Source organism: Vespula vulgaris, chromosome 24 (assembly GCF_905475345.1).
Source record: "Vespula vulgaris chromosome 24, iyVesVulg1.1, whole genome shotgun sequence".
Taxonomy (NCBI): Eukaryota; Metazoa; Arthropoda; class Insecta; order Hymenoptera; family Vespidae; genus Vespula; species Vespula vulgaris.
This window is the reverse complement of record NC_066609.1, coordinates 2,585,496-2,605,007: the sequence shown is the minus strand read 5'-3', so window position 1 is coordinate 2,605,007 and position 19,512 is coordinate 2,585,496. Positions and strand designations below refer to the sequence as shown.

The following is a 19,512-nucleotide window of genomic DNA, read 5'->3' as shown; positions in this document are numbered from 1 at the left end:
AAATAAAATTTAAGTGCTGACACTACACGATAATAATTCACACAAAAGTACTACGTAAATGTTATTTACTACGAATTTATAAGGTAGTTTTTAATTCCTGTATGTTTTAATTTCAATTATTAACTGTTCATTTTGATAATCATTTAATTTTACAATTCTGTAAATAAAAAACAAATGTTATAATAGTAAGAAAGCCAGATATAAGATTAATTTGTAAGTATTTTATGCAAATATGAATTATTTCTTTTTTTAACATTTATATATACACATACGTACACGCACACACGAATATATATAAGGGTGTAATATTTATTTACAAATTTACTTAATCAATCATAAATTTTAAATTTTATTTTATATAATTTACGGTTACAATAATCGTGGATATTTAATAATATGTATCAATCTAAAGAGTGTAAAATTATTGTTTACAACTGTTGAGAAGATATGTTGTTTTAAATGAAATGAATGCATAAAATATAAACGAATATTTATTACATCAAATATTATTTAAAGAGTAACTTCGTTACTGAATTATATTAATAGTGCAAAATGGAGCAATTGACAGCGGATAATAATAAAACAAATATGGATGTTGAAATAAATTCTGAGGTTAAATCACAAGAACACAAAGAGAATATAATGATTCTCGATACTGATACCAATGTTATGCCAATAATCATAGAAGAATTAGATGAAAGTGCTATTAATTCCATGGATATGGATATGACTGAATTTATAGAAGCTAAAGCTTTAGAAGTACAAGATGTATCTGAAACGATAATTCCATCTTATACATATTCCCGGCAAAGTAGTCCTGTTAATGATATTGTAATGGAAATAGATGATCAAAATGTACTACTAACTGCCGAAGAAGAAGATAGATTAACTAAACAATTTTTAAATGGTGAATTAACATTTAGCGAATATTCCTCTAAAATGGATGAGAATCCAGAACTGGAAATCTCAGATACGGATATCTCCAAGTATGTAACATGAAGAATATGAAACTTTTATGTAATGAATATCACTGATAGATAATATCATTTTTAGAAAAGATTCAGAAAGTGAACAAGCAGTTTCACAACAAATTATAAATAAAAAAGAACAAAAATTATCAACATTTTCGCAAGCAGGACCAAAAAGAAAGCGGAGAACTCTTCCTCCTGTTTTGCAAGGTCTTATGGGTGAAGCAAATTTACGTTTTGCAAGAGGAGAAACAACATTAGCGGCACAAATGTGTATGGAAATAATTAGGCAAGTTAAATTTTTTTAATCGAATTAAGGTGCTTTGAAATAATAATTAAATCATGATTGATTAATAATTCTACAGGCAGGTACCAAGTGCTCCAGAACCATTTCAAACCTTAGCAATGATATATGAAAATGATCAGCCTGAGAAATCATTACAATTTGCTTTAATAGCAGCACATCTTAGTCCAAAGGATGCCGATCAGTGGGCTCGATTAGCTAATTTATCATTAGAAAGTGGCAATATAAAACAAGCAATAACATGTTATTCGAAAGCTATTCAAGCCAGTCCAAAAGAAGTACATTTGTACGAATCATTAATACAACTTCAAGAGCAAAATGGAGATAAAAGAGCTTATTTGAAAGCATATACAAAATTATTACATCATCTGGATTCAGAAAATGGTGAAGAAATATTAAAATATGCAAAAATATTAGCAAAACGACACATGCAAGAAAATAATAATGAACAAGCATTAGATGCTATGGAATATATTTTTGTTAAGTGTCCTGAATTGATAACATTAGAAGAAGTCAACATTATGACAGAATTGTTAATTACTTTAAAACATTTTAATAGATGTTTAGATACTCTAACTAAGTATACTAGTATCTGGGTTCAATTTAAGGAGATAGATGTTTCTGATAAAAAAGTTTCAGAATCTCCTAATGTACCTATAATAGAAACCTGTGATATACCAGATGATGTAGTTGTAGATTTAAAAGCAAAATTTCTTATAACTCTTATTGAATTGAATGAAATTACTATGGCAGATAAACTTTTACCTAAATTGTTGAAAGAAGATCCAGAGATATCTGGAGATTTATTTTTAGATGTAGCAGAGGCTTTTATGGGAAAGAAGGAATTCCAACGAGCTCTGAACTTATTAGATCCACTAGTTAATAGCAACAACTTTAGTTTAGCAGCTGTTTGGTTAAGACACGCAGAGTGTTGGGTTGGCTGTAAGGATCTAAAAAAAGCTATAAAATCTTATGAAGTTGTTAAACAATTATCCCCCCAGCATTTAGGTGCTAGACTAGCATTAGCAAAACTTTATAAGTTTAAAGGTCAATATATTAAGGCAGCGGAAGTTCTTAAACAAGATCCAGAATCAGATGCACTAGATCCTAATGTAATTTATATGAGGACACTTCTGCTCTTTAAAACTCAGAAGTATGATGAGTATTTTCAGTCTGGAATGTTATTACTTTCAAGACATTGTATTAATATTAGATCAAAAGCTGAACTTGGTGCATTAACAAGAGCAACTGGAGTACGCCAACGTCTTGAAAGTTTACAATTGCATCGATTATCTTGTGGTGAAAAACTTGAAGAAGAAAATGTGCCAACATTTGTTAACAGTGATGAACCAAGTGAAAAGAATGAATTTCTCTTATATCTTCAAATGTGCAAATTAGCTTGTGAATTGAAAAGATATGGATTACTACAAAGAATATGTTTTAGTGCATTGACATCTAAAAGATTTGAGAAGAGGAATTCTCATATCATGTTCTTATGTTTAGTGTCCTGTATTCACAATAATGATTCTTTTTATGGTTATAATATTGTGCGGGAAATAGTAAAAGTTTGTCAACGTTCAAATTCATGGAATTTGCTGAATATAGTTATTCAAAAAGCTGAAGATTCAAGACACAATAGATTCATTATGCGTTTACTTGGACGAGAAGATGCATTTTCTCATTTGCATATAATGCATGCAAATAATTGCCTTGTCTCTGGAACATATACTTATGCTCTCAATGATTACATATCCCTCTTTAGAGTTACGCCAAATGCATTATTGGCTTTATTAATTTCTGTTACTTTGCTACAAATGTCATGTCAAAAGCATTCATCAAAAAAGAATCAATTAGTAATTCAAGGTAATTAATGCATGTGTATATTTATCAACAGTTACATATGAAATATAATCATATGATCAAATATATCATTTATGATTGAATTGTAGCAATTGCATTCTTTAAGAAATATGCACAATTACGAGGAGTGGAAGGTCAACACGAAACATATTATAATACAGCACGTGCATTTCATCAAATTGGAATGTTGCCAACAGCTATACACTATTATAAACTAGTTCTTCATTCAGATCCAGGAAATCTAGTTAAACAAAATGAAGAACTTTTAGACTTGAAGAAAGAAGCAGCTTTTAATCTTCATCTTATATACTTGCAATCTGAGAATCTTAATCTTGCCAGAATGTATCTTGAAGATTATATTACTATTTAAAAGTAATATAAACAAGTTCCATGCATAAATAGTATAAAAAATTAATAGATACATTATATTATAAATGTATATATTTCATTTTGTACAAAAAGAATTAATAGCTCTTAAATAAAAATAATGTATTAAAAGCTTTATTTTTCTTATAATCTTTAAGTATCTGTTCCATGAAGTGCTTTAATTAATTAGTTTTTAGTTCTATGGTATTTTATGTTAAAGGTTTATTCAAAGATGAGTGTATCATTATCTTCAAGAATTACATTTAAAAAATTATGCGATGTCTTAGAAAAAGTTATTAAAGCCCGTGCCTCTGGAAAGCTTGAAATTCTACAAGAATTTATTATGCAATGTCAGAGAGAAGGTGTTAAATTAAAAGAAGACAATCCAGATGCAGTAAGTTAAAAATTAATTCAAATATTATTAAAAATTAAAAATTAATTCAAATAGTATTAATAACTTTTCTCTGTTTTCTTTTTATTAGGATATTTCAATATTTCCTGTGTTAAGACTGCTTTTACCACAATGCGATCGTGAACGTTCGTCATATAATTTGAAGCAGAAATTACTAGCAAATATTTATATTCGTGTACTTTGCCTTGGAAAATCAAGTAAAGATGCCCAGAAACTGATAAATTATAGGTATTAATATTTTTTCTTTTATATGTTGCTATTTTGCACAAATATTAATATATTTATTTTTCAGAATACCTAATTTAAGTAAATCTGAAGGAAGTGACATTTCTGAAATAGTTTACTCAATTGTGCGAAAACAATTGTCACATCGGAAGGAATCATTTACAATAGATAGAATAAATATATTCTTAGATGATATATCACAAGCAAGTAAAATGAATACTAATAAAGATGAATTATTTAAAGCACTATTTAGACAAATAAGTGCATTAGAATTAAAATGGTTAACTCGTATTATTTTAAAGGATCTAAAGTTAGGTGTTGGAACAAAAAGATTGTTGCAAGGTTTGTAGCAATATAAAAGAGATTTGATTTAATATATTATATATTTGTTGCTAAATATCCAAAATTCATACTACTAACATTTTTAATATTTTTATAGTTTATCATCCAGAAGCATATGAATGTTTTGATACAACTTCTGACTTACGAGAAATTTGTGATAATCTTGGTCAAGGTAAAAAGAAAGTTAATCATAATATTCAAGTTTTCTCTTTTTTTAAACCTATGCTTTTGGAAAGATGTGCTATTGAGAATGCTTCAAAACTTTTTTATAATAATGATGAGTATTTTGTACAAATGAAATTTGATGGTGAACGTTCCCAAATACATATGAAGGATGGTATATTCCAATATTGTACAAGACAGAGATTTGATATTACAAATAATTGGGGATATGGAAAAAGTAATTCAGGTAGATACAGAAAATAAGATTTTCATTATATAACCATCTGTATACAAAATTCTAATAAAAGCAATGTCTTTTAGATGGTTTTCTTACTAGTACATTTTCGCGTCGTTTAAATCGACAATGTAAGTCTATAATTCTGGATGGTGAATTAATGGGTTGGCATAAACAAAAAAAAGTGTTTGGGTCAAAAGGTATGAACTATGATGTTAAAAAGCTTACTGCTAATAGTTCCTATCAACCCTGTTTTGTGGCATATGACATTATTCTATATAATGACAAATTGCTCGTGAATTTACCCTATAGAGAGAGATTAACTATATTAAATGATGCATTTCAAGATGAAGAAGGTTCATTAATTAAATGTCAAAGTACAATCATTTCTAACAGGTAATTATGAAAGAATATGTATAACATTATTATAATGCTTGATGAGCATTTTTTTTAATTATTTTATATTTTTTTATATAGTAAAGATTTATTGGATATTTTTAATAAAAGTCTTAATAATAACGAAGAAGGAATAGTTTTAAAAAAATCTGATTTTATTTATAAACCAAATGTTCGCGAAGGAACTGGTTGCTACAAATTAAAAGCTGAGGTATATATATAATAAGGATTTATCCGTTATATTTAATTCAAAATTATTTCATTCAATTTCTTTCAATGTATAGCAATGCTTTGGATAGTTCTTTGACAAGTCTTAGTATAACATTATTTTTTTATTAGTATTCAGGGAATCTAGTACAAGATATAGATTTGATTATTCTTGGAGGCTATTATGGCGAAGGAAAGTTCAGTGGTTTGATAAAAAGCTTTATGATGGGTGTTGCCAAAATGCCTGAAAACGAAGAAAAAGAACTTACACAATTTTTCTCAGTTGTGTCCGTGAGTAATGGTATTGCAATGGAAAAACTGAAGGAACTTGATTCAAAATTGGAGAGGTATTGGATTAAAGATTGTCCTAATTGTGTAATTGGACCTAAGGTATTTCAAGTGTATATACTTTATAATAACTTCATATTGTTTTTCAAATAGACATATATGACTTGTATTTTCAGGGGCAGCCTCCAGATTTATGGATTCGACCTGAGCATTCATTGATTTTAACGCTTCGAGCAACGGAAATAGTAAAAACTAATGATTATCCGATTGGTTATACTTTACGTTTTCCTCGTGTTATACAGATTAGAGAAGATAAGCCTTGGGATAGTGCTTGTACTGTCACAGAATTTTTATCATTGATAAAGGTATAGAAAATATACGAAGAAACTTTTTGAGTTGCGATTATTATTTAATTCATCTTGTATTTCTGTTTTTCTCTTTTTTTTTTTTTATATTGTTTTTAGAATGAAGAAATAATTCATAAATTGACTAAAAGACAGGCGACATTGAATGATGTTGAAACACCAACTATTAAAATAAAAAAGAGAATATCAAAGTTGACTTCGTCAAAGTTTGAAGAAGGGTTTTATAATACAAAACAATCAAATACAAATCTTGTACCGATCACGCGTCTATTATATGGAAAAGAAATTTGTGTTATTAATGGTAATAACGAAATATCCAAAGAAGAAATAGAAGATACGCTCTTATTACATAATGCAAAAGTCGTACAGAATCCGAGTAAAGAAACTTATTGTGTGATTGTTGGAAATGATAAAAAAGTATTAATTATATTATAGTATAATATCTCTTAAAAAATGTAAATTGCTAAGATGTTTTCCAAAGCAATTTACTGATTCCAATGTTTCTTTTATTTTAGGCAAAAGCAAGAAACATAATACAAAGTAAGAAATATGATATAGTTACGATAGATTGGTATAAACGTATTATCAAAGAAGAAAACTGGGGTGCATTAGAAAGTTTTTTCCCATGGGATCTTCTGTGCGTTCGTGATTCAACCAAACGATCGCTTATTGAAAAATATGATGATTATTATGATAGTTATACAACAGATGCCAATGAAGAAAGTTTACAACGATCTTTAAAACAGATGGAATATACGGTATGATTGATTCTTTAAAATATCGATGAATTTATTGTCAAATTATTTATAATTTCCATTTTATTATATAATATTAATTTTAGATAAAAGACGGAGAAGTTGCATTTACCGAAGAGCAAGAAATGGATAAAGAATTATTTGAAAATGGAATATCTCCATTTTCTATCTTCAAACAAATTATTGGATATTTTAAGAAATGTTCGGATCCTACGAAATTTAAATTTCGCTTTATGGGAGGTATAATAAAAGAAGATATAGATGAATATGTTAATTATATCTTCATTGAAGATAATTCATTGATGTCTACGATATCTTCGGAAGTTGATGAAACTATAAACAGATCTATGAAAGTAATCAATAGTAAATGGATAAAAGATTGTTTCCGAGATCAAAAGTTTTATTCGATCGATGAATATATTATTGGCTAAAAAATTTATACAGACAAATGAAAAGCCACAGTGAACTGATAAAAAACAAAAAGAAATGAATTTTTATCAAATATGTATCTGAAAACGGAAATAGCACGTATGTGTATTTGAAACACCAAAGTTAGAGGAGACTACGGAATCATTTTAGCTCGTATTTTCACTAAGCGCCGAGAAACCGAATACTAGGTGGACTGACAGTTAGACAGTTTGCTCATTTAACATCTTCCCATTTCGAAATGCTTCTTGAGTTGAGTTCGTTCTCGCTCTCTCCTTTTATTTTATTAGAATGCGTGCAAAATATGAGGCGAAAGGGCCGCAGCTGCAACGTTTCTCTTACAAAGGATGCCTTTCAGAAAGATTCTTAAACGGATTAAAACGAAAGAAATTTCAATGAAAAAATTTTAACGAATGTACACAATCACGATTTGACGTTACAATGTGTTGTTATTGTATAATTCTATGAAATGTAAATTTCAATGTTTTTATTTCATACGCATAAGATTTATATTATATTATTTTAAATATATTTAATATTTATATATAAGAAAAAAAAAAGAGAAGATTCTATAATATTAGAATTAGAATTAGAATAAGTATTAAATAAATGAATGATATTAAATTATATCTATAGTTTATAAGCATCTTGAAAAGTCAATCTGAAATCTATATACGAAGATAGAACGTGTTTATAGATATGTGTGTGTATTAAATATATTTCTAACGAAATTGTCAGAGCATCTCGTTAGCAGAAAGAAGGCTATCTCCGCACTACAGCAGAAAATAATGTATGGTTATGACTGACGTTGTGTCCGCAAGTGATCTACTTATAGACACTTCACCTAGAGACACGGGACGCATATTAATTGAGTTTCACATTTTCCGGGCACACACCAGACCATTCGTATCTCTTTAAAGCATGTCCAATTTATTCATAGGATCTAGCAACTAACACACGAGTCGCTAGTTCAATTCATTCTCCTCTGTATTATTAACTTTCGGTGATCAATACATACTCAATTCGATCGACGATTCGTTTTGTATTTAATCGGGATAATTAATTAATTTTTATAGAGTCATTTACATCAATGCAGAAAAGAAATAATTTACATTTGACTTTGATTTATTTTTATTATATAAAAGTAATACTACGTACTTGAAGAAGCATTTAGCATATAACTTATTTTCTTTTTCTTTCCTTTTCTTTTTTCCGTTTTCATTCATTACAACGTGATGTTTTTCTCATATTTCTTTATTTTGTTCTTTTCCAATTCATAATATTGTCGAATAAAATATGCTTGAAATTATTTATTAATCACAATATATGATCATTTATCCATTTTTCACGATTTTGCAATCTTCTATTCATGAGGGACAATGTCTTTTGGCAATATGATCTCATCACATTGAAATGACGAATTGAATTTTTATTATTATTATTATAATAATTATTATTATTATCATTATATGTTATGGTTGACGATAATGGATTTAATGGATAATGGATTTTCGATGATTCTTTTTCAATGCCTTTGTATTCTACTTCAGATTGTAGATCGGTAGATGTACAAGTGCAAGTAGATGTACTAGATGTAACGGTAGATAAATATCGACATTTACAATCGTTATCGTAAAGAAATGATCGAGCAGATTTATTGTAATCGTTAGATGAAAGACTTGTTGAAGAGGATGACGCTTTGGATCGACTCGTTTCGGTGTCTTCGAATTTATCTTCAATAATCATTTTTGGTTTTATATCTCGATGAAAACGTTGACAACGACACAAGGATTGATCACTATAATCACGATCGCTATAATCTTCCTTAACATTAATTCTACGGATTAATGGAAAGACAGAATTGTCTTTCCTTCTCCGAGGATCTTTTTTGATTCTTTCTAAACGTTTTAAGAACAATGAATAGCCTCGATCATGGCTACTAGTACGTGTTATCTTCATTTGTGCTTGTGGGTAAATCAGAGATTCTGTACTTGTACTCGATCTTAGCTCGTTATAAACATGTCGATTATTTTCGACACAATAAGAAGGATTAGTGATATCCGAATTCCAATGACCTTGATTTCTAAAAAAATAAGAATTGATAACATCGATTATTTTTATTTTCTTCAAAGAATTAATAAGATTACAAATGCAACAATTGTATGTGTACTATTGTATGTCTGTGTATGTATACTATTTTTGATTACCTAGTTTCTAACATTCGATTTTGTTTAGATCTGTTTGGAATCGTTTCTCGATTATACTTTCTCCAAATTTCAAGTTTATTCTTTTCTTCAATATCATCGTCCCCAAAACGTTCTGCCGAAAATTGATACTCGCAATTACACGTTGGATTACAATCACATACCTCTTTTAATTCAAGCTCAGGGATGTATGGTAGATCAGTATCATTTTTTGAAACGGAACATGTTACTATTGTACTTGATTTATTTTCTTTTTCCAAAGAAGTTGAAGTTTCAACGTTAACACTTTTTCTCCATTCGAAATCGTAATTTAAGGAAATTTTTTCATATTTATCTTGTATTTTTTCAGCGGCTTTGTAAAAGTTAAATGATAGATCCGTTGAGTTTTCGTTAGAAATTGTTTGATTTTTAACATTGATTTTATTTTTGTGATTAAACGATTCATTCTCTTCGTCGCTCTTTCTAAATTCATCTATTTCTTTTTCTTTGTTTTTACATGCAGATTGAGTATAAGCGTCTTGAACGAAACAATTTTTAGCATCGACGTATGAACTCGAAGTAGTTTCCTCTTGTACCAATTTTTCGATATTCACAGACTCATCTTGGAATCGTCCAACGTTATTCTGTGACTTTATCATGTCGCATACTCTTTGTATTTTCCAAAGATCAGCCACGGTATCCTTCGAAACTCGTATACACTTTTGTCTTTTGATTTTATTTGATTTATGTTTAATACAAGTACCATTAATGGACTTGTACCAACAACACTTACAGGAATATACTTTTTCGTTACGTACAGTCAAATCTAGAAACTAATAGTCAAATATGATATAATATTCTTATCGTATATAAACTTATAACATAAATATTAATACCACGATATTGATTATATCGATATGTGATTAGAATATTAAATAATAATAAATAATAATATTTTTTAATTGTTACCTTCGTTTGTTTTTTAGAATAGAAAGATCGACGTGTCCTCATATTAACAGCTAGAACATTCGTTTCATTATTAAAACGTAAAAGTAAAACCGATAGATGTAAGGAAATTTATTTTAGGTAATAAACATTTGCACATTTACGCACGAAAATACCATTGTTGTTCTTAATGAGATATTTCGATGCGATCGTCTTCGGATAACATTTTTCTTTCCAACAACATTTTCCCCTATTTTCGTACCCTAATGGAAAGACAAAAAAAAGAGAAAAGAGAAATTATAATGAAATACTATTTTAGCGTAAACGCATGATGAAAACGTGAATTACTAACATAGACCTCTTACATGTGCAGCCATACTTTTGTGTTTGCATTCTAAATAAATAAATAACAATTAATAAATAGTATTTGTAATACACATATACACGTGTATGTGTGTATTAGGTTTATATTCATAAAACATACTGTAAAATTACTTACGCTTCGTTGCATTGACATTTATCTGATCGCCTGTGGAGCATGTATTATTACTGAGTATTATTAATTTCGTTTAAATCGTAGTCATAATAAACACACACATACTACTAGCTAGTCATACGACACGGATTTTTACTTTCATATTTAATTTTCATATAACTCATAACTTCTAAATAACTCATAAATTAAATAAAAATAATGGAATTACAGAACGCTCGCGCGTATGACTAGCGTGACTCACTTTTGACTCTTTTTTCCTGCTAAAGGTTCTCTCATCCCTGGTTTATACGGATATTCTCTGGTAAACAAGTATATGATTCTTAATATCGTATAAATTTAATATCGTCGCAAAGTCGTGATATGTATGTATTTACTTGTCTTTCAAAAAACTCATATATAAAATCAGCATTCCTGTAAATCCAATGAGAAATTTTCCAAGATACCAGGCAAAATTTGTTGTGCAATGTGGCATTGCAAAGTTATCTTCAATTTTCTTTTTTTTTTCTTTTTTAGGATTTCAGAATTATTGAGTTGTTAAAAATGTTGATGATTTTTTCTTTAAGTAAGTCATGAAAGATGATTCTCCCTAGAAATAAAATATGAATTGATTCAATCAAGTTATTATATTTAAAAAAGAAAATAAAGAACCGAATACAATCATCGGATACATTTAAAACTGCTTTACGGATCAAACTTTTCTCATCGATGTTCTACCCACAGCGACAGGCTTGGTTATTTTTCACTAAAGATCTTGATCTTGCAACATGATCGTGATTCGTATAACTTGCATCGTTTGCCTTTCTGCCATTCGAAAGGCTCGCGAGAGAAACAAGAATTTTTCTTTCAGTAATTAATCGGCTCTTCGTACGAAAACGACGAATCTTTATTAACGAACAAATGCGACGTCTGTCGTCGTGCAAATGTCAAAATTATAAAAATGTTTCGAGTCAAACTCAGAGTTTTCTTGCATTCTTGGTTTTATGAGCAACCAATGAAATGTATAAAATTTATGTACTGTTATCGTTGATATATATTTATAGAATAATATATACATAATATTTTTTTTATATGTTTATTATAGTATCGATATCGAAAAAAAAAGGAGAGAAGAAACCTTAAACTACTTTTTTCCTTTTCGAACGTTTTTCTTCATAGACATGCAGATAAACAGAGAATTAAAATAAATGTTCAAATATGTAAACGTGGTAGTCGATGATATTGTGTTTTAGTCATGTATTCTCGTTTTGTCTCGTTGCGGTGATATGTAGAAAAGATGTTAAATGACCTGTCAACATATTTGCCGTACTGACAGCACTCTCGGCCAAAGACTTCTCTGGTTCCGAGGAGGGAGAAGTAGGAAAAAGCGTTTGAACGACACCCCTTCGTTTCACGCTCATTAGACGAAATTCCTCGACGCATTTCACGCGTACTCTTTCAGATATATATATATATATATATATATATATATATATATATATATACATATATATATATATATATATATATATATATATACATATATATATATATATATATATATATATATATATATATATATATATATATATATACATATATATACACACACACACATACACACATACACATACCCACACACATATATATATAAATTTAAACCCTCTTAAATAATAATCTCTTGTTCGCTTACGAGAAACATCGTTTTTACTTTCTGAAAAAAAAGTTGGATATAAATCAATTTTTTAAAGAAGATTTCATTGCTGTTGCAAGTAAAATAATACACGATCGTTGTGTTTAAGGAGAAAGAAAAAAGAAAGATGTATGTAATTGTTTATAGCTTTAAAACTAAGTATATAATGCAACATTTTTCTTTTTCGGTGTATACACATTAAACGTCTATCGTATACCGCGAAAATAGAAAAGGGACTATCTTGCTTTACTATAACTACGGTATATCCCACCAGCTGCAAACACATGGCATTCGTTCTGTGATCTCGTTCTAAGAGCTCGTTAATACGATCCTCTCTCGTATGTTGCCAACACACAGTTAATATTAGTTTCGAGTATGTTTTCATAACGCATGAGTGGCACACCGTGAACTTCCTCTACGATTTTCTCTACTCATCATCTTACTTTTCTTTTTTTTTCTTTTTTTCCCCCTTTTTTCTTTTTTTCTTTTCTTTGTTTTTTTCTTTCTTTCTTTCTTTCTTTCTTTCTCACTTTGAGTATCATTTATCTAACATTACTACCCTTCAAGAGTTTCTATATGACGATAATTTTATAAATTAATAATATAATTTAAAGAGTTAGAAATATTGTAATTATAGTTCAATGTCTACATGCCAAGAGTATGTATGATGTGATACATGTCCCATTTTTGTCAAATAAATTACGATTAATCATATAGACCAAAAGGTTTAAGCGAAACTTGTGTTACAGAATCGTGACTGAGCTTAAATAGATAGATGTATGTATGTTTTTCGTTTCTCTCTTCGACAGAGAGATAGATATGTTTATACTATCGGGAAAGCTATCAAGTTCTCTCTTCTTCCTCTCTTTAAGTTAGAGTGCTGCTACAACATATCGGTAACAAGAGGAAGGAGTAGAAGAAAATAATAAGAAGAAGAAAACAAGAGAGAGCTCTTTGGCTCATTGGTCTATAGACTACGAAACTGGCGGAGTTTCATCGAGTTTCGGACCAATCCGAAGATCTCAAATCTCTAAAAATACATTTTGAATTAGTAGGAGGAGATGAAGGAGCACCTCCTTCTCTAAATGATCAGAAAGATCCTTCGAAGTATACAACTTATCGCATATCGCAAGTGCGTAGCAAGTTTAACGGATCCTATTATAAAGATGTACGTTACAATAAGGAATGTCGAAGAAGATATATTAAAAAGAATGTGAAAATATCGATGAGAAAAGTGAATTATCAAAGAAAATATAAAATATAAAAAGATTGCTAAGTCTTTCATTTATCGATATTAATCTTCCATGTTAAAATATGTATAAAGATAGTGTTCGCAGTTTTTTACAATATTTCTAAATCTAATCATTCGGAAATCAGAAATCTATCGCAAATATATTTTATAAAGAATTATCAATTAGCGGAAAGGAAAAGAAAAAGAAGAGTTCGTTATAATGAAGATAGAGAACAGTGCTCCGAATCAATTAAATTCTGGATTAGAGCAACGTTTGAGAAGTCCAAAATGTGCGAGGTGTCGAAATCATGGTGTGATTTCTGGATTGAAGGGTCATAAGAGATCATGTGCTTGGAAGGACTGTCGTTGTCCTTGTTGCTTACTCGTTGTTGAAAGACAAAGGGTAATGGCAGCACAAGTAGCTCTACGTAGGCAACAACAAGCTCGTGATAATTGTTTCGTTGATACTAATTTCGTTGCTCCACACGGCCAAGTTTCGGCGGATGTTTCTGGTATTTCTAGATTTAACGTTGCTAATGACGTTGCAAAGTTGAACAATAAAAGGACATCGAGAAATTTTCAACAGCATCAAATGCACTTCACTCGTACCAGCATCAGCGTCATGCAAGGATTCTGCGGTCTCGGTAATAATCATAACACCATACCAGAAGTTTGTAAGTTATTTTAAATATTGTACTCTCGTTATTGAACCTATATAATAAAATATAATCAATTTTAAATTTAATGTTACATTTCATTAAAAGCTTAATAATTATAGAAGAATATATATATTTTAGTTTCTTCGGACAATCGTTTACTTCCTTCTTTGCCGGCCGTTTCTCAAGGTCAAAAACAGGATCTTGAATCCACCGTAAGATTTCAATCATTTCGAACGGTATACCCTACAATTCCATGGTTCAGTCGTCTTACAGAACCACAAAGACTACAGGACAATTTTGATGGCTTCATTTCTACGGTAAAAGATTTCCAAAGTAAAAGTTGCGTAGATAAAAAGGCAGCGATATCTTTTAGCGTCGAGTCCATTATCGGCAGAAAGTAATGTCACAATGAGAACGTAATCTAAAATCACGATAGACGTAAAAAATAAAAATTTTACTGATATCTTTATCGTTATCGTAATCTATTCGTTATTTATTTTCTGATAACTATCTCGAATGATAGACGATAAGCATACATATAAATAGATATAATATATACATATATATGTGTGTGTGTATATATATGTATATGTATATATATATATATATATATATATATATATATATATATATATATATATATAATCTATATGTTGTTATACATGTACATTTTTTAAGGATCTTAATGACATTAATGAAATACTAAAATAGAAAGGTATAACTTGTAATTATATTTTGTAACATGATCATTGTCATGATGAGACAATTGTCTATGATATAGACTTGAAAATTGAAGACCTTAAAGATCTATAAAATATTTATATATTCGTTGTTAAGTGTTACATACAAGTCTATATTATATATACATAAGATCTGCATTAAGATTATATATGTAAAATTCGTTCTTTTGTGTTATAACATCACAATAAACTCCTTTAATACAGGAACATTAACAATTGTAATATATATAGCAAACTTGTCCTTTCACAATTATTAATTATACAGTACTTAGCATTTGATCACATCCCATTTTATAGAAATTTTTATTGAATCAAATATATGTAATAAGAAATTATTACCAATTATTACACATTTACTACATTTTTCATAGCAATATATATTTAACTGATCGTGTTCAAATGGGATATAATTATGTGTAATTAATATATTACTTATCAATTTCAAGCATTTTACTGCATTGTTTCATGTATGTGTCCATTTCTGAAAAATCAGACAAAGCCTGGTAAATAATTTTATTTAAGATGTTTGGCCATTCATTTTCAAGTATTTGTAATTTTTCAATGGCATCAACAGTAAGATCAATTAAATTTAATAAATGCACTTTTCCTTTGTGTCTCCAAATGAGATCCTCCTAGAAGGTGTAAAATGGCTATATTTTATACAAATTTTTTGTATCATGAAGAGTAAACTTCACAAATATAATGGAATACACATACTTGTGTCACACTCCCCTTCCTCCATTGAAGGGCTTCTTTTCCAACGACACTTCTAAGAGCTGGATCGCTGTTAAATAGAAATTGTTTGGCAGTAACTTGCTCCCCATTTTGTCTTTGAACCTTTTCTAAATGTAGTCTTTGTAATAATGGTTGCAGTAAAGAATCTGGCAGTGATCGTATTACAATATCTATCAATCCAGCATATTCTTGATCTGCATGTTCTATTTCTTCTTTAGTAATCTGTATTGTTTTTTAAATATGTTATTATTTTAGTAATACAAAATGTAATTTATTTGAATGCTAAAATACCTCTTTGCCATTGATAGTGTGAAGTCCCCAATGTGCTAAGCGAAATATAGTATAAGATCTCCAATTTTTTGATATTATTGGATTCCCTTCTGCCTCTATACGAATACTTCCAAGACCTTGCACTTCGGCTAAAGCATTAATCTGTCCTAGATGACTGATATTAGTTTCTTTGAATAAAAAATGTTCTACATTTGGAAATCGATTCTTCAATTTACTTAAAATCAAAGTTATGCTATTAAACTGAACATAATTGAATTTAACTACATTAACATCTTCTGCTTTTAAAGTATCCCATGAACGATCAATAAAACGTAATGCGCCTTGTCCAAAAACATTTAGACAACGACCAATGATCTCAATTAAATAATCACTACCTAGAATTAAATTATATGATTTAAATTATATACTACTAAAAAATAATTTATATTAACAAATATACATCAATATTATTATTTAGTTACCTTGTTCTCTTTCTCTTGGTAAAATTTGCTGTGGCATTGGACTTGGAGATGCTGTAGCTCTATATTTTACTCTAGCAGTAGCTGCTCTGTTACTTTTGTAATGAACTATTTTTTTTACTTGTGCACTTCTTACTCTTTGTCTATCTTTTTCCGAATCTCTTACTGAATAATATTCAACGTGATTAATATTTGATTTAGATTGAATTGATTCACAATCATTTGGAATATTTTGTTTGGATATTTTATCTCCGTGAAATGATTTTGCGGATAAATCTTCTTTAATATTAGATGTCACATTATAATCGGTAAATTGTATGGTAGTTTTGTGATTCTTGAAAACTGATGATTCAGTAACATGATTTTTCATATTTGTAAATGTTTTTGATGTAGAAGATAAATCTACATCTTTTGTAGATTTATTCTGTCTAGAACGTTTTTCAGAATCAACAGGGGATGTGCGTCTACTTGAATGTATTAAATGACAGCGTAAACCACTTTTTAAGCTTTCATGACTTTCTGAACTTTCAGATTCACTATTGGCACCGCTTGTCACATCATTCAATGTTCCTAAATTATTTCCAAGTTTCAACAAATTTTCATTAAACTTATTATTCATTAAATTGTCAATTATGGAACTTAGAATAGGTGGAAGTTTAAATTCTAATGGATATGCTTTAGCAGCATCTTCTAGTTTAAGTAGATTATCAGTAGAGTTACTTCTTTTCTTTATTTGTATTTTTGTTGCTTCTACGTTTTCGTTTATAGATGTTAAACTTCCAAATCCTTTCAGCCTTCCTTTATTTAAGCTTTTCGGTTTAGTAATATTAAGCTTGTTTGAATTAAGTATATGTGTATTATTGCTATTATTAATTTTGCAATTATTCATCTTATTGTCATTGGTAGTAGAAGACTTGCTTTTTGATCTCAAAAACTCCCATTTCGTTTTTGCATTAGAAATTACCTCTTCTCGTTGCACATTCATACATACTTGTGTACTAAGATCCAAAAAAGCTGAATTAGCTTGCTCCTTTGCAGTTCTCCAAGCAATAGCAGTTCTACGAATTTGTTCAGTAATCTGCATTGATGATAATACTTGAAGACTTGGTAAGTAAGATACAAGAAAGGATATATAATCACTGTTTAAAGTTATTGGATTTCCATCAATTGAAATCTCTTTAATTTGGAATGCTTTTACTACACTTCCCATGTCTTCTATCCTGAAAAAATTGATTATTAAAATAAATTGTTGACAAAAATACTCTAAATATAATGATAAGAATAATTGTGTGATATTTACTTGTATATATCATTGTTACTTAAATATAATTTCTGCAGTTGTGGTATATCTTCAAATCCTAAAAGCTTTTTTATTTTATTACGTCTCAGATTTAATTCTTTCAAGGATGTCAGACCATGGAAATCATTGCATCCTACCGTTTTAATAATATTTCCAGCTAAATTTAGGACTTTCAAAGACGAAAGGCCATTCAAACCTGCTATTTGCACTATCTGATTACCATGTAGGTCTAAAATTTCAAGTTTGCAAAGTTGCATCAATCCTTCAATCTTTTTAATTCTGTTTTTACCCATTAAAAGGAGTCTTAAGTTTTCTAAACATTCTAAACTACAGATCTTTTCTATTTGATTATCATATAAATCAAGAAATACTAGTTTTGTTAACTGTGCAAAATTACATCCTTCAATCTTTGTAAGAAGATTGTGTTGTAAAGAAATTAATCGTAACTTCGATTCTCCTACTATATTAGGGAACACAGTCAAACCTCTTCTATCGAGAGATATTCTATCAGGATTTTTTTCTCTTTCTGTAGATGCTCGTATTGCAGTGACTGCTTTTCCTTCTCCTGTCCATTGTAACGTAACTGCATTACAACTTTCAACTTCAGAGGATTCCAAATTAAAAGATGATCCTATAGAACTGAACAATCATAAAAATATAAATACTATGTTGCTTTATATGATAATTATTTTATAACAAACCTTAATACCTAAAAGATTGATAGGAACGTTTTGATAATTTAAGCGGTGTAAACGTTCCAGGTAAAACTGGTAATGCTGGTGCTATTGTTAAAAATTTATTATCATCCTGAAATTCTGTTTGGATGGCTGATCTTCCTCTTATATTAAAATTTACAGTTTTTACCTATACACAATAAAAGATATTTATTGCTATACTCAAAAAGATATTTTTTTTAAAGGTTGATAATGTTTTCAAAATGTATATACCCGCGCTTCTATCTTATTGCTTACTGGCATCACATAACCGAAACATAAAAAAATTATTTTGATAGTTATAAAGTAAATTCACAAGTTTTTCCTATCATTTAATAAATATCGACATATTTGTAATGCTACGCCACCGTGTTTTATGTTTGAAGTCAAGATATTAGTTTCGTGTTTGGTATTGCGCCGTAGAGCACTATTCGATTGTTACCTGCAATATGATTTGAATTTGAATTATTTTCTCGTAATTATATAAAAGAAGTATTTGTGTAAAATAAATAATATTTCTATTAGAATCAAAACACAATATTGTTTTTCTTTCTAAATATTTATATCATCATATAATATTTAGTTACTCATGATAACATTGTTTTCTCGATCGTACGTACTTTCTTTTTAAATTCTTATTTTTTATTACTCATTGTATAACTCGGTAGAATGACTTTTAAGAGGAAAAAGATATTATCAATTATTAATTAAATATTTCACTCATTAAATATTTTCATCGTCGTAATGTTTAAATTGTACAACAAAGCATTTTTTTAAAACA

The 19,512-nt window shown here is 28.9% G+C and overlaps 5 protein-coding genes across 13 annotated transcripts; 3 read left to right on the top strand and 2 right to left on the bottom strand.

The window, feature by feature from the left end:
- The first annotated feature begins 60 nt into the window (after positions 1-60).
- Positions 61-3,502, top strand: LOC127072012 (general transcription factor 3C polypeptide 3). 2 transcript variants are annotated; one of them, XM_051011997.1, is made up of 5 exons: positions 61-213; positions 547-986; positions 1,054-1,261; positions 1,338-3,135; positions 3,222-3,502. In XM_051011997.1, the coding sequence occupies exons 2-5, from the start codon at positions 553-555 to the stop codon at positions 3,500-3,502; spliced, it is 2,721 nt and encodes a 906-aa protein (XP_050867954.1). In that variant the 5' UTR covers positions 61-213; positions 547-552. The 2 variants fall into 2 exon arrangements, with proteins under 2 accessions (XP_050867954.1, XP_050867955.1); XM_051011998.1 differs by lacking the exon at positions 61-213 and having other exon boundaries at positions 276-986.
- On the top strand, positions 3,359-7,889 carry LOC127072013 (DNA ligase 4). 2 transcript variants are annotated; one of them, XM_051011999.1, is made up of 12 exons: positions 3,359-3,504; positions 3,719-3,892; positions 3,981-4,138; positions 4,203-4,477; positions 4,575-4,886; positions 4,961-5,270; positions 5,352-5,481; positions 5,610-5,867; positions 5,942-6,130; positions 6,230-6,547; positions 6,646-6,888; positions 6,972-7,889. In XM_051011999.1, exons 2-12 carry the CDS (start codon positions 3,731-3,733, stop codon positions 7,314-7,316), a joined length of 2,700 nt encoding a protein of 899 aa, XP_050867956.1. In that variant the 5' UTR covers positions 3,359-3,504; positions 3,719-3,730; the 3' UTR covers positions 7,317-7,889. The 2 variants fall into 2 exon arrangements, with proteins under 2 accessions (XP_050867956.1, XP_050867957.1); XM_051012000.1 differs by having other exon boundaries at positions 3,429-3,568.
- A 739-nt stretch (positions 7,890-8,628) lies between these two features.
- Positions 8,629-14,334, bottom strand: LOC127072014 (uncharacterized). 6 transcript variants are annotated; one of them, XM_051012002.1, is made up of 9 exons: positions 14,219-14,334; positions 11,310-11,521; positions 11,177-11,233; positions 10,939-10,988; positions 10,792-10,833; positions 10,616-10,702; positions 10,464-10,513; positions 9,519-10,327; positions 8,629-9,394 (listed from the first exon to the last, which is right to left on the bottom strand). In XM_051012002.1, exons 2-9 carry the CDS (start codon positions 11,405-11,407, stop codon positions 8,629-8,631), a joined length of 1,959 nt encoding a protein of 652 aa, XP_050867959.1. In that variant the 5' UTR covers positions 11,408-11,521; positions 14,219-14,334. The 6 variants fall into 6 exon arrangements, with proteins under 6 accessions (XP_050867959.1, XP_050867958.1, XP_050867960.1 ...); XM_051012001.1 differs by lacking the exon at positions 14,219-14,334 and adding an exon at positions 11,604-12,420; XM_051012003.1 differs by lacking the exon at positions 14,219-14,334 and adding an exon at positions 11,621-12,420.
- On the top strand, positions 12,636-15,093 carry LOC127072027 (doublesex- and mab-3-related transcription factor A2-like). Its single transcript, XM_051012029.1, has 3 exons — positions 12,636-12,733; positions 13,481-14,509; positions 14,633-15,093. Exons 2-3 carry the CDS (start codon positions 14,056-14,058, stop codon positions 14,893-14,895), a joined length of 717 nt encoding a protein of 238 aa, XP_050867986.1. The 5' UTR covers positions 12,636-12,733; positions 13,481-14,055; the 3' UTR covers positions 14,896-15,093.
- Positions 15,094-15,281: 188 nt separating this feature from the next.
- Positions 15,282-19,461, bottom strand: LOC127072010 (leucine-rich repeat-containing protein 49). Of its 2 annotated transcripts, XM_051011992.1 has the most exons (8): positions 19,352-19,461; positions 18,966-19,173; positions 18,728-18,882; positions 18,019-18,657; positions 16,722-17,938; positions 16,261-16,634; positions 15,952-16,191; positions 15,282-15,866 (listed from the first exon to the last, which is right to left on the bottom strand). In XM_051011992.1, exons 2-8 carry the CDS (start codon positions 18,993-18,995, stop codon positions 15,663-15,665), a joined length of 2,859 nt encoding a protein of 952 aa, XP_050867949.1. In that variant the 5' UTR covers positions 18,996-19,173; positions 19,352-19,461; the 3' UTR covers positions 15,282-15,662. The 2 variants fall into 2 exon arrangements, with proteins under 2 accessions (XP_050867949.1, XP_050867950.1); XM_051011993.1 differs by lacking the exon at positions 19,352-19,461 and having other exon boundaries at positions 18,966-19,232.
- Between the last annotated feature and the right edge of the window lie 51 nt (positions 19,462-19,512).

Coding starts and splice junctions, on each gene's coding strand:
- LOC127072010 (XM_051011992.1), bottom strand. CDS start 18,995: ATGCCAGTAAGCAATAAGATAGAAGCGCGG. Junction 18,883..18,965: donor GCAATAAGATAGAAGCGCGG/GTATATACATTT, acceptor TATTGTGTATAG/GTAAAAACTGTAAATTTTAA. Junction 18,658..18,727: donor CGTTCCTATCAATCTTTTAG/GTATTAAGGTTT, acceptor ATGATTGTTCAG/TTCTATAGGATCATCTTTTA.
- LOC127072027 (XM_051012029.1), top strand. CDS start 14,056: ATGAAGATAGAGAACAGTGCTCCGAATCAATTAAATTCTGGATTAGAG. Junction 14,510..14,632: donor TAACACCATACCAGAAGTTT/GTAAGTTATTTT, acceptor TATATATTTTAG/TTTCTTCGGACAATCGTTTA.
- LOC127072014 (XM_051012002.1), bottom strand. CDS start 11,407: ATGCCACATTGCACAACAAATTTTGCCTGGTATCTTGGAAAATTTCTC. Junction 10,989..11,176: donor GCAGGAAAAAAGAGTCAAAA/GTGAGTCACGCT, acceptor AATAATACTCAG/TAATAATACATGCTCCACAG. Junction 10,514..10,615: donor TCTCATTAAGAACAACAATG/GTATTTTCGTGC, acceptor CGAATGTTCTAG/CTGTTAATATGAGGACACGT.
- LOC127072013 (XM_051011999.1), top strand. CDS start 3,731: ATGAGTGTATCATTATCTTCAAGAATTACATTTAAAAAATTATGCGAT. Junction 3,893..3,980: donor AAGAAGACAATCCAGATGCA/GTAAGTTAAAAA, acceptor TCTTTTTATTAG/GATATTTCAATATTTCCTGT. Junction 6,548..6,645: donor TTGTTGGAAATGATAAAAAA/GTATTAATTATA, acceptor CTTTTATTTTAG/GCAAAAGCAAGAAACATAAT.
- LOC127072012 (XM_051011997.1), top strand. CDS start 553: ATGGAGCAATTGACAGCGGATAATAATAAAACAAATATGGATGTTGAA. Junction 1,262..1,337: donor GTATGGAAATAATTAGGCAA/GTTAAATTTTTT, acceptor TTCTACAGGCAG/GTACCAAGTGCTCCAGAACC. Junction 3,136..3,221: donor GAATCAATTAGTAATTCAAG/GTAATTAATGCA, acceptor ATTGAATTGTAG/CAATTGCATTCTTTAAGAAA.